We start from the raw sequence: 12,365 nt of genomic DNA on the forward strand, positions 1-12,365 counted from the left end.
TTTGCCACTACAAAAAAAAACCCCTCAAAGTAATTATAATATCAGATGTTACATTTTGCCACATGACATGAGCTAGTGACACAATAAAACATTCAAAGTTCTTACAGACATGGGCTCATTGCTCTGACACAAGACTTCCTGCAAGATGACAAGCTCCATTCATCTCCAGGGAGCATGAGTAGGCCAAATCTCCTACAGCAATGGTCAAAAGATACAAACCATGTCTGTGCTCTGTCTGAACGACAGCTCCATTGATCAGAGATGAATAAAGCATAAATCATTAAAGGAAATAGTGTCAGAGAAGAAGGCTTTCAGAGCAATAAGTTGCATCTCACTGCTCATCTGAGAGCCTTAAAAATATGTAACTCTGAAATACATTCAAAATATTTAACTGCCATTTTATTTTTATTTATGAAAGTTGAGAATTTTTAAACTTCTAGCATTCATCAAGCAGAATTCAAGTTAAGTAGAAGTTGTACATGTGGCATAAATGTTCAATTACCTATTTAACATATAGCATATATTCCTCTTGGCAATTACCAGTACATTTGTGATTTTAGGTTAGAACATGTGGTTTAATTTAAGAATAAAGAGGCACTGGACTTTTCCGGCTGTTGATGCGTTGAACTAGTTCTTTTATTTTTTGGCGGTACTAACAAATAATTCTTGATGGTGAAAAAAATATGTAGGTTTGTGAGCGAGGACAGATCCTACACCCATGCCTATTAATTTTGGATCATCTCACCTCAACTGGATCCAAAATAAATAGGGATGATCTATTCTGCTCCTGTGCAAACCTCAAGCCAAAAAAAATAAATCTCCAAAGCCTGCCTCACTACTTGCATTATGGGCCTTATTTTCTCTCATATCACCCCTCAGCTTTCTTCCTCATTTATTCATGCTTTAACATCTTTTCTGTCCCACTTCAATCTGGTTTGCACTGAAACAACCCTTTACTGAGGTTGCTAATTAGGATGGTCAATTAGATGCTAATTCCAAGCTGAGGCAAAGTGTATGCTATATATGCAAAATTAGACTTTGGAAATGGACCAATCAACTGTCAATCAAGCTGCATACATTTGCATTACATTTCCATCAACTCAGAATTATTACTATATCAATAACCATCCCTAGTCACTTATGACCTGCTGGTTGCAAAATTCAAATACTAAATACTCATATTCATATTCAGACTTTTCCCTCTGCCTATACCACTGTTGATCATTTTCTGTTTCTCCAGACTCCTCACCAAGAATCAAGAGCCTAGAAGATTCTTTAACTTTACGTTACCTATCTGGAAATTACGGTATTCATTTCTTTTCTACTTTCTCCTACTGCATTACTAACTCCTCTTCATGCCTGCTGGTGTACCAGAAGGTTTTGTTCTTGGATCCCTTTTCCATCTATACTCCCAGCCTCCAAAAAATAATACACTCAGTTTCCAATGTCACTTCTATGCTGGTTACACCTAAATCTATCTTAAATTCTGAACTCTCAACACTATTGTCTCGAGTTCCAGGCCCTTATGCAATTCAAATTTTTCTCCTGACTTTTCACCTAGTTGATCTTTTTAATCCTTGGCCCATATGCAATTCCCTTTTTCTCCTGAGTTTTTTTTTCCCAGGTGATATTTTCAAACTTGTCAATAAAATGTATTTTAAACCACTAGCAAGCAAGACAATGCACAAAATAGTTTTGATAGTTATTTTTCACCTACTTTTTGGTACTTTTTCAATTGCAAATTTATTTTAAAGAGTTGTTTTAAAGAGATTATGAAAAATTATCTCCTAGGAGAAAACTCAAGAGAAAAAGAAAAATTGCATATGGCCCCTTGTTATAAAAACCTTGTCATTTAGGTTTCAATAATTTTTATTGGGTTTTTTTTTTTAAATACAGCCATTTTCATAAAAAGGCATATCAATAACAGTATGACTATTACATCAAACAAAACCTTGTCAAGCAAGAAAATACTCAAAATAATTGATAGTGCTTCTTCACCAACATTTGGGTACGTTTTCAATTGTAAAATGCTGAAAAGTTATTTTAAAGAGAAGATGAAAATTATCTCCTTGGAGAAAAAGTTAATTGGATATGGGCCCCAGACTCTTGTCTGTTTACACCATCTTTCTGTTCCTCTACCTGTAGTAACTATACATGTGGAAAAAGCATCAATAGACTTAAAGGAGTTATCAGGGAAAATGAATAAAATAAGTGCTACTTACCGGGGGCTTCCTCCAGCCCCAAGCTCCCAGCATGTCCCTCGCCGCAGCTCTCCCCGCAGCTCGCTCCCGGTTCCCGGCGATGGCGCAGTCCGCTCCGGCCCACGTGGCAGTGATTGACAGCGCCACTCGCGCAGGCGCAGTCCAGGCCGACCTGGAGGTCGGCCTGACGTCATCGCCGGGACCGAGATGCGGTGAACGGCTGTGGGGAGAGCTGCGGCGTGGGACATGCTGGGAGCTTGGGACTGGAGGAAGCCCCCGGTAAGTAGCACTTATTTTATTCATTTTTCCCCTAACTCCTTTAACTCTTAATGCTTACAATCTGGGAGTAACATTTGACTCTGTTTTCTTCCTGCTACTATCCCAAATTCACCCCTTCCTCACACAAGAGGCTGCTAAAATTGTGTATGCCTCAGTCATAATCCTAGTCATAGTATAATCCTTTTCATCCCCAATCATAATAGACTACTGCAACATTTTATTCTAATCCCTGCTGAACTCTGTGACTGGTCTCATCCACCTGTCCTTCCCCTCCCCTGATGCTGCTTATCTTCACCAATCACTCCATTGGCTGCTAGTTACCCAAAAGATCAAGTTCAAGTCCAATCTTCAACCTTACTTAGCACAATCCAAACGTGAAGGCTTAAACCTCCTTTGAAATGTTTGGGTGATGTATTGCCAATACTTTCACCTTTACCAGACTTTGCTTTGATCGGACATAATAGTGGATGTTGCAGACCATGTACTACTTCTGTCCTTACAACAGACGTATATGCATATGGTGAAATTATTCAGAATGAACATTTTTTTCTGTACAGACTCGCTTCCTAGTTTATACAGAAAGTCATGTGATCTAGGTTTTGTTTTAGTTCAGCTCTAAAAATTTTGTCCATTCACCACTGTCCTCCCTTTCCTATAGTAAAAATGGACAATACCAATAGACAGAAAGGGAAAGGAGGTTCCTCAAGTCTCCAAAAACCTTACCTATCTTATACCTGGAAGACAATGAAGGAACAGGTTTCACAACACTCTACAGTCATATATCCTTGTTTCTTAATTAGTGGTATAAATTGTGGCGCTAGGAACTTGTATTAAACCCCTTGCGTATGATTTTGATATATTTTAGCCTTAGACAAATTTGCACCACTTCCTTATTTGCATGGGCTGCTTTGACAACAGTAAGCTTAAATTGTTTTTCAATCATTGAATTGGCCTATAGAATCTTACCTTCATTATAGGTAAAAGATCTTCTACTTTTTGAACTTTCTCTAATGCTTCTCTTACTTCTAGCATACCTCTTGGGTTGTTGGCACTAACAAATAAGAAAACGTGAAAGTCACTACAAAGTGCTGTGTTAATGTAATTCAAAAAATAAAAATTGTGCTGAAGTGGCTATACACATCCAAAAAGATTCCTGTCTGGCCCTCAAAGCTGGCCATGTACAGGCTTACCAAATCGCCCTGCATGATCTTACAGCAATAAGCTATAATCCAAAACAGGAATATCACTGCAGGGCTTCACCATCTACTGGTCTGTATCACTCAGGTATAGCCGGATTTATTAAAGGGAACCTTAAGCAAGAGGTAAATAGAGGCTGCCATATTTATTTCCTTTTAAACAATACCAGTTGCCTGACAATCTTGCTGATCATTCTGGCATCAGCAGTCTCTCTGTATCACACACATACATGTAGTGAATCTTGTCAGATTTTTGTCAGAAACATCTGCATGTTGTTTCGGGTCTGTTGCTAAAAGTATTAGAGGCAGGGAATCAGCAGGACAGCCAGGCAACTCAAATTGCTTAAAATGAAATAGGTCAGCCTCCATATCCCCCTCACTTCAGGTTCTCTTTGAGGTGTAAATATCAAATGTGTACTTTAGATCAAAATTAAGTTTTACAGATTACCTGTGAAATATAAGGATACGGTCCTTAATAAAACTCAAAATCTTCTCAAAATAATCCAAGTACCGCATGTTTATAATCTGACCTCTGTAAAATGTATAAAGAAAAAAATATATTAAAATTAAAATGTATTTATTTAATAGCCATAAAGTTACAAAAATGCAAAGTCCTCAAAAGGCAATTTTGTTTTTAGAAGAAAATAAATAAACTGTGTTCCGGTAATGGAGTGGCAAAATCTAATATGGCAACTGCACCAAACCAACCAACGACACTTTTCATAGATTGATGGTTAATCAACGCCCTGAAAAAAATGTTCCATCAAAATCTTAATAATATTGACGAATCAAAGCAAGGAAACTTTAAGATACAATTTTTCTTGTCATAATTGGCAAATTAGTCTTGAAGAATGAGGTATGTACAGGAATTTTCCCTTTCTCCTCATACTGGTGCACCCTGGGGATTTACGGAATTCAGCTTCAGGCTAGTGGCACACTAGGCAGAATCTCTACCGTTGCGGAAAACGCTTTTTCGGCATATAATATAAGTCTATGGACTGCATGTAAAAACGCTGATCCCCCGCCAATCCCATTGCTCGCACAGCTCCACCGTGTGAGGTCACGTATGTGCTGCTCGTCATCCCTCCATGGCCCCCACGCACAGCAAAAAAGTGCATCGTCAGCTACATGGCTGACACGCGTATGTTCAGCCCAGCAGTGTCGCCCAAAGGGATCAGTTCCTGATTCCTGACAGGCAACATCATTAAGTCTTAGGGCTCGTACACCTTAAGGCTCGTACACATGTCCAACATAATGCACAACCAACTGCACAACAAAATGCACAACCAACTGCACAAGCACGTACACACATGCCTGCCAACAAACTAAACAACCAACTCATTTAAATTCTGCGTACACAAGCGAAATTACAAACTACACAACATGCCCAAATTCAAAAACAACAAAGTTGTTCAAATGACTTGTACACACGTGGCTAACCTGCAAGACAGTTGTGCAGGTTGATCCGTCGGACAGATCTGGCAAACCACCTATTATCAGTTGGTCATCTTGTTAGTAGACAGCCGTACACACACCCAACTGTCTTCCAACAGACCAAGTTTAGATGATAGTTGGGCAGATGTTTGGACGTGTGTACGAGCCTTAAGAGTGGTCTTGCAGTAAACCTCTGCAGTATAAACTAAGCATATAATGATGCAGTGGTTATCTCCAGTGAAAGGGGTCTATCTAAACAGATTATGGGGTTGATTCACTAAACAGCGCTATTTGATAACGCGTGAATGGGGAAACGCTGCATGCACTATTGGTGTAATGCTGCAAGCGCACGCTATCAGGAAGTACGATATAGCGCCCGCTCATTAGATAGCGGTTGGTAGTGAAACAATAAAGAGTGTTGATGTTTTTAATGCGCATAATACTTTGCGCCGTTAAAGAATTACGCATACAAAATTATGTATTATTAACTTAAATAGTGTGTAGTTTAATAGTGCATGCTTTAAAAACATAGCAAAGTTAGCATCCATTACCTAACTTGCACTCCATTACCTAACATCCAGCCAAACCCAAACGGTTCCATCACTGAAGGAAAATTTAAACAAAAATATTTTTTTAAAAATTAACATTTGTCCAGAACTATTCATACTTTTTAAATGTCATAAATACTAATTTATGTGATCGAGCACATTCAAGCATCTGTAAGGAGCCAACAACACCATGTAAATATATGTTCCCTATGGGGGGAACCTGGGGTGCAGTAGGGGGAAGGCAACTTGGGGTCCAGCAGTGCAGGTGCCCCTGCAGAGCTCAGAGGCCCTGGGCCAATTGTCCCCTTTACCTCTATGTCCGCTCCAGCACATACTGTGCCCCAGCTTCAGTGTGTCCCCTGCAGTGTGCTGCAGCCTCACAGTATCTTACATTAAACATTTATGTCAGCAATAACATTTGATTAACTATACCATCAAAATTCACAGTATGCATTCATACCACACACATTACACAGCACACAACACAAGTCACACTACACAGTATCCACATGTTACATTGCCTACAGCGATATACAATCAATAAAAGTTATGGTTGTTTGGCATTGTACATGTGACCAACACAATTTAATTACTACTTTAAAAAAATACACATAACAGCTGAAAAATATAAAGGACACATCCCTCAGGTCCAAGTCCTCCTGGTACTTTCCCAGTTAGCTAGCTGGCTAACCGCCAGCGCTGTTGCCTTTCCGGTAGTCATTATACCTGATGCCGCAGCTGCACAAATTACCTCCTCGCTTCATTGCCTGCCCACAGCAGTCCTGTCCTTTAGCATCTCAATGGCTGCAGGCGCGACCTTACGAGATAGCTCCACCCCCATATCGCTGTGGTTGATGGCACGAGTGCTGTGTGTGTATGCTAGGTTAGGGGTTAGGCGACGCAGGCAGCCTTGCTCAGGCTCCGTGTGAACAGTGGCTTCCCTTCCCAGCTGACGTGGCTCTCTGACAGCTAGAACTGCCACAAGCACCTCAGTCTGCAAGTACCTCCACTACTTCAACAGCCTCATGCATACAGCCCTTGCCTGCTGTCACTTAGCAGCACAGTGGCAGCCTCACAGGCTGTTAGAGGTGCTGCTGTCATCAAGAACTGTCAATATTCAATATTGCTGTCAATATTCCGCCATCCAAGCTATGTGCTTGTCTAGATACTGCCCATAGCCTGATAGCTGGCACTACATGTCAGCCACCCACACTAGTAAAAGTAGCAGAATGGCACTACCATCTGAACTTTGGTGGACAGATCTACAGGATCCCTGACCGAACTCTACAGATTACAGGTTTGCCACATGCCTAGTCTCAGGCTTCAAGTTGGGACAACTTTCTTAAGGCTATCAGTTACGTATAGCCCACCTCATCTGGTGAGCTCTACTTATTAAGCCATGGCCACCTACCATCTGCATACAGGAGATTGTGACGGGTGGCACAGAAGCAGGTGGGGGCTATGGGGGTGTTTGAGTTTTTCACTGTGCAGCCCTCTTTACAAATCTGCCAGAGGTGCAGCTTAACCACCCTGGCGTTCTATTAAGATCACCAGGGTGGCTGCGCAGCAGTATTTTTTGAATTTTTTTTTTTAACGGGACTCCGAGCAGTGCAAAAACTATGGAAAGATGCACATCATTTTAAAGCTCTCTTTCTCCTCTTTCCAATGATATATAAACCACCGCCCTACGCCTTTTAGTTTTCGCTATTTTTGCGATCGCGGCAATTTCGATAGCGAAAACTAAAAGTCGTAGGGCGGTGGTTTATATATCATTGGAAAGAGGAGAAAGAGAGCTTTAAAATGATATGCATCTTTCTATAGTTTCAGCACTGCTCGGAGTCCCTTTAACTCATGTAGCTAGCATAGCGCTAGCTACATGATTCCCCCCTCCCTCCCGAATCCCTCCCACCCTTCCGATCGCCGCTGGCGATCAAACCCACCAGGAAATCCTGCCCACCATGGCGACGAACGGAATGACGTCATCAACGTCGTGACGTCACAGGGAGTCCCGATCCACCCCTCAGCGCTGCCTGGCACCGATTGGCCAGGCTGCGCACGGGGTCTCGGGGGGGGCCCTGTTACGCGGCGGGTAGCGGCGCATCGGCGGCGATCGTCCCCAACACGCAGCTAGCAAAGTGCTAGCTGCGTGTTTTGCAAAAAAAAAAAAAAATTAAGAAAATCGGCCTACCAGGGCCTGAGCGGTGCCCTGCGGTGGTTATGGACAAGCTGAGCTCGTCCATACCGCTAAGCAGGTTAAATTTAGTATAGAGATGGCTTGTAAAAGTTAACTTTTTCTTACCTGGGGCTACTTCCAGAATTCAGGCCCTGAAGTCTTGTAGTTCCCTCATCCTCCTGCTCCTCATCCTTAATCCCCTGTGCTGCCCAGTAAACTGTGTGCACTACTGCACATGTGTTGGCCTGGCTTGACAGCACTCCCATAGATCGTTATGCCCAGGGGCAGAATGTTCCCAGCCATGGGAGGGCAATCAAGTAGGTATACCACCAGGCCAGCGCATGGGCAGTAATGCAACTTAGCTAAGTCGCACACTTTACCGGGCCACATAGCAGATCAAGGATGAGGACCAGGAGGTCAGTGAGGGAACAAAAAGACTACAGAGGCTGGAAGAGGACTCAGATAAGTAAAAGAAGAACCTTTATTTTCAAGTTAGGTATCCTTGAGGCCGGATTTACACTTAGATGCATTGGGGGAGGCACAATTTCAGTACTTGCCAAGGGCACCGTTTTCCCTATATACGCCTTTGCTCAAAGTAATGCATGCTATATAGTTCCAGCACACATAACGCTCTATGCAGTTGTAAAACGTATTCCCATCGCACGCTGTGCATGTGTAATGACCAGGGTTGCCAAGCGTCCGTATTTGGACGGACAGTCCGTCCAAATGACACTTAAAAATCCCTGTCCGTAGTGTCCGTCATTTTGGGACAGGCGTCCGTCCAAACAAACTCTTGTTGCAGTCAATGTGCACGTGCGCACCGCGGTACTGCAAAATTTGTCCCCCGGCAGCTGGGAAATGATCAGGTCTCCTCTTTCTCTTTTGTCCCGCCCTCCATCCAATCAGTAAGTCTCTTCTTTGCTCAGGAACCTCTCTCCAGCCAATGAAGTAGAGCGAGAGAGAGATGCTGCCCAGTGAGCCCGCCCACATAGAAACGCCTTCCATCTAGACTATCAGGGCACACACACGTGCAGGAGTGACTGCTAAGGAACAGTTTGTTCATTCTTCTCCTACTCTTCTATTTGTTCCCCGGGGCAGCAGGTATCCATGAAGCGGCCAGCTGTGGGGATACACACAGCAGGAGAGGTCATTTCAGCTCTGCACTTTTTTTTTCACTATCAGCTCGGAATCCGCAATAGAGCAGTAGAGAGAGACACACACACAGTATGATGTCTGTCACTCCCCTGCACAGCTCAGCTTGTCTTTCCTCTGTCCTATTGCCGATTCCAAACTGAAAGTGAAAAAAGAGTGCAGAGCTCTGATTGAAAGCAGATCACCTCTCCTGCTGGAATCTGCACATGGCAGGCAGCTCTTTCTGATCCTATCCTGACTCGTCCTGTGTTCAGCCACTCTAGTCCAGCATGACGCAGAGCACTGCAGCAGCCAGCTAATGTGTGTGGCTCAGCCTGTCAGGCTACATTGCTCAGAACAGCTGCTGTCCCTGCTATAGGTCAATAAAGATAAAATGCTTGGAGGGTCAGGGTCATTCAGGGATGTAACTGTATGTGTGTGCTTTATGCAGCCTTTTTCTGTATTCTCCTTGATCCCACCAGGCAGCCAGGTAATACTTAGCAGCTAGAATAAATAAAAGGGGAGCTGCCAGGAATATTCTAGCTGCTAAAGGGAGAAATAAAGCAGGAGTTAGGAGAGGTGATTTGCTGTCACAGAGCACTGCACTTTTTTTCATTGGGGGTAGGGTGGGGTGCAGACAAGCAGTGCACAGCACTAGTGCTTTGTGACAGCAAGTCACCTCTTATGACCCCTGCTCTGCTTCACCCCTTAGTCACCTGAAGTAGACTATCGCCTTTTTTTCCTGATCCATAATTCATTGGGTGTAAGGGGCTCACAGGGTGCTGCATTTATCACTTCTTGCCTCTGGGGTTGCTAGTAGAGGGGTATGAAATAGCCTTTGGCACCCATTTATGTAGCATAAAAAAATTACACTTAAAAAATGTGACCTTCCCTCGTTAAAAAAAAAGTGCGCTACTGACTCCGCCCACATGTCCGTCCAAAAGTTTGTGTGTCCTGCTTTTTTGGACCTTTTGTCCGTAAAAAATTAGAAATTAGGTTGGCAACCCTGGTAATGACGCTGTCTACCCCACCTTGCGCTGTGCAGTTTGTAATGCCCGCTGTGTAGTTTTAATGCACGTAAAACTTACGCGCACAATGAAGCGCGTAATTCATGTAGTGCTCAATCACTATTCAATAACGCTGTTCAGTGAATCAACTCCTAAGTGAGCTAAGCTTCCCAGTTGGTTGCTAAAGGATCAATAGGCAGGCTTAAAATAAAAAAAAAGGGAAAGGGAATTCCTACTGACACTGAAAAACTTCCCATTGACACTCTTAGTAACAGCACAGTTGCATATGTTGCAGTTGTGGAACAAAACTGAAGCTTGACCTTTAATTACGAACTTTGTCATCATGTGGTTTAACGATTTACCACAGGTTTAGTTTAGAGTCACTTTAGAGCAGTGTTCCCCAACCCGGTCCTCAAGGACCACCAACAGTGCATGTTTTGTGGAAATCCACACAGGTAGTTATTCGGCTCTGTTGAGAAACTAATTACCTCACCTGTGCATGTTTGTGGTTTTCTGCAAAACGTGTACAGTTGGCGGGCTTTCAGTACTGGTTTGGGGAGCTCTGCTTTAGAGCAACCTATTAGTCTTGTGCTAGTAAGTTGTAGCATCCTCTGCGAATAGTTACCTGATAAGATTTATGTGGTTGTTGAACCCTCTGATTAGGCTTTGAGCTGGCATTTCATCTAACCACAGAACAGGCTGATCAGGCTCCGCAATCCTGACAAAAGAAAGGAAAACACCAAGCACAATTTACTAGAAAGTTTCATTTATGTGAATAGAAGATATACAAAATCGTGTTATTAGATGTGTGTTATTTCAGAACAGCAGTTTTTTTTCCAACAGACAAATATAGCATTTTATTTACCATTTTAAAGGCTGTTTACATCAGACAGTATTTTATTTATTTATTGTATTTATAAAGTGCCAACATATTACGCAGCGCTGACTAAAGACTAATTTGTTATTTCATTTAGCATTTTAAGGGCAGCATGGTGGCGTAATGGTTAGCGCTCTCGCCTTGCAGTGCTGGGTCTACGGTTTGAATCCCAGCCAGGTCAACATCTGCAAGGAGTTTGTATGTTCTCCCAGTGTCTGCGTGGGTTTCCTCTGGGCACTCTGGTAATATGTCGGTGCTATATAAATACTAAAATACATAAATACATTTTAAGGATTCATGCAATGCTAAATCCTTATTGCAATGCATGGAGAATGGAAGGCAGCTAGGATAGAATTAACATTTCTTATTATACTGACATATAAAATGTACATTGCTTCAATCTTGTGGAACAAAAATGAAAGTAAACCCCTTTTTTTGGCTACTACAAACCTTCTCTGGGTTAATTTGCACACAATAAGCATGGACAATAATACAAATAAAGGGGGGTAGAGGCCCTCAGGATATAAGATTCTGTTCTAAGCAAGTAGAAAAAGGAATCTTAACTCTTCAGATGACTAACATCAATACATGGGAAAAGACTCTCCACACAGTCAGACTAGGTACTTATCTGTATTATTGACCCGAGGAAGCGGGCAACGACCCGTGAAACGTGATGTCAGCTGTACAATTTCTTTGTTACAGCTGATACAAATCCTGCAATAAATCTGCAGTGTGTCTCCTTCCTGCTTTCATGGAAGCAGACATTATTGTTAACATCCTGTGTTTTCCAATTAGCTGCTCTGCCGTGGCACCAAGCTAACAAAGCTCTGAGATAAAATTATAACTTGCGCTTAGTCACAGATGAGGGGAAATTAGAAAAGCTAAACTCTAAATACATACAATGTGCATTTTACTATGCTTTCCTTCTGTCCTGTGCAAGAGAGTTCAGGTCCACATTAGTGGGTTAAGAATCCTCGTGCATTTAAAAACACAAGGAGCTCTTCTGTTTTTCTTCCTCTCTAGAATTTAGTGAGAAAGTACTGTATATTCTGGCGTACATGACTACTATTTAATCCAGGAAAATCATCTCAAAATTCGGTGGTCGTCTTATACACGTCTTATAGGGTGGGTGCTGAAACTTCCGAGCCATACTGGAGAATCTGTGGTTTCCACATATGGTGGGTGGAGCTAAAAAACGCCAGCAGCCACACCCCCACCGTATGTGGCGACCATATTAAAGCAGCAAGGGGCGGTGCTGTACAAGTATGGTAGAAGAAAATCCACTCACCAGGATTCCTGGAAAGAAGTGACTTAACGCAGTCCCAATGATGAGGTAGGGAGCACTTCACTGGGAAGGTGTAAGTGAAGGGTGGAGCATGCTGCAGGTGTCCGCGATGCCCAGGGTATGGAAAAAAAAAAAAGAGAGAGAGAGCGGCGCTGTGCCCAGAAAAACACAGCTCTCACCCGTCAGGCCTGCCCTTGTATCCTATTACCGTACTTCCTTCTCTGACTCTCAGAT

General features: G+C 42.6%; 1 protein-coding gene across 2 annotated transcripts in view; it reads right to left on the bottom strand.

The window, feature by feature from the left end:
- TTC13 (tetratricopeptide repeat domain 13) overlaps positions 1-12,365 on the bottom strand; it is a 190,955-nt gene that overhangs the window by 83,389 nt on the left and 95,201 nt on the right. For both annotated transcript variants that reach the window (XM_068231954.1, XM_068231953.1), the window contains exons 15-17: positions 10,595-10,687; positions 4,125-4,208; positions 3,447-3,531 (exon numbers count right to left, since the gene is read on the bottom strand). In XM_068231954.1, coding sequence (XP_068088055.1) covers positions 3,447-3,531; positions 4,125-4,208; positions 10,595-10,687 — 262 coding nt within the window. The remainder of the gene's footprint in view (positions 1-3,446; positions 3,532-4,124; positions 4,209-10,594; positions 10,688-12,365) is intronic.

Source organism: Hyperolius riggenbachi, chromosome 4, assembly GCF_040937935.1.
Source record: "Hyperolius riggenbachi isolate aHypRig1 chromosome 4, aHypRig1.pri, whole genome shotgun sequence".
Lineage (NCBI taxonomy): Eukaryota > Metazoa > Chordata > Amphibia > Anura > Hyperoliidae > Hyperolius > Hyperolius riggenbachi.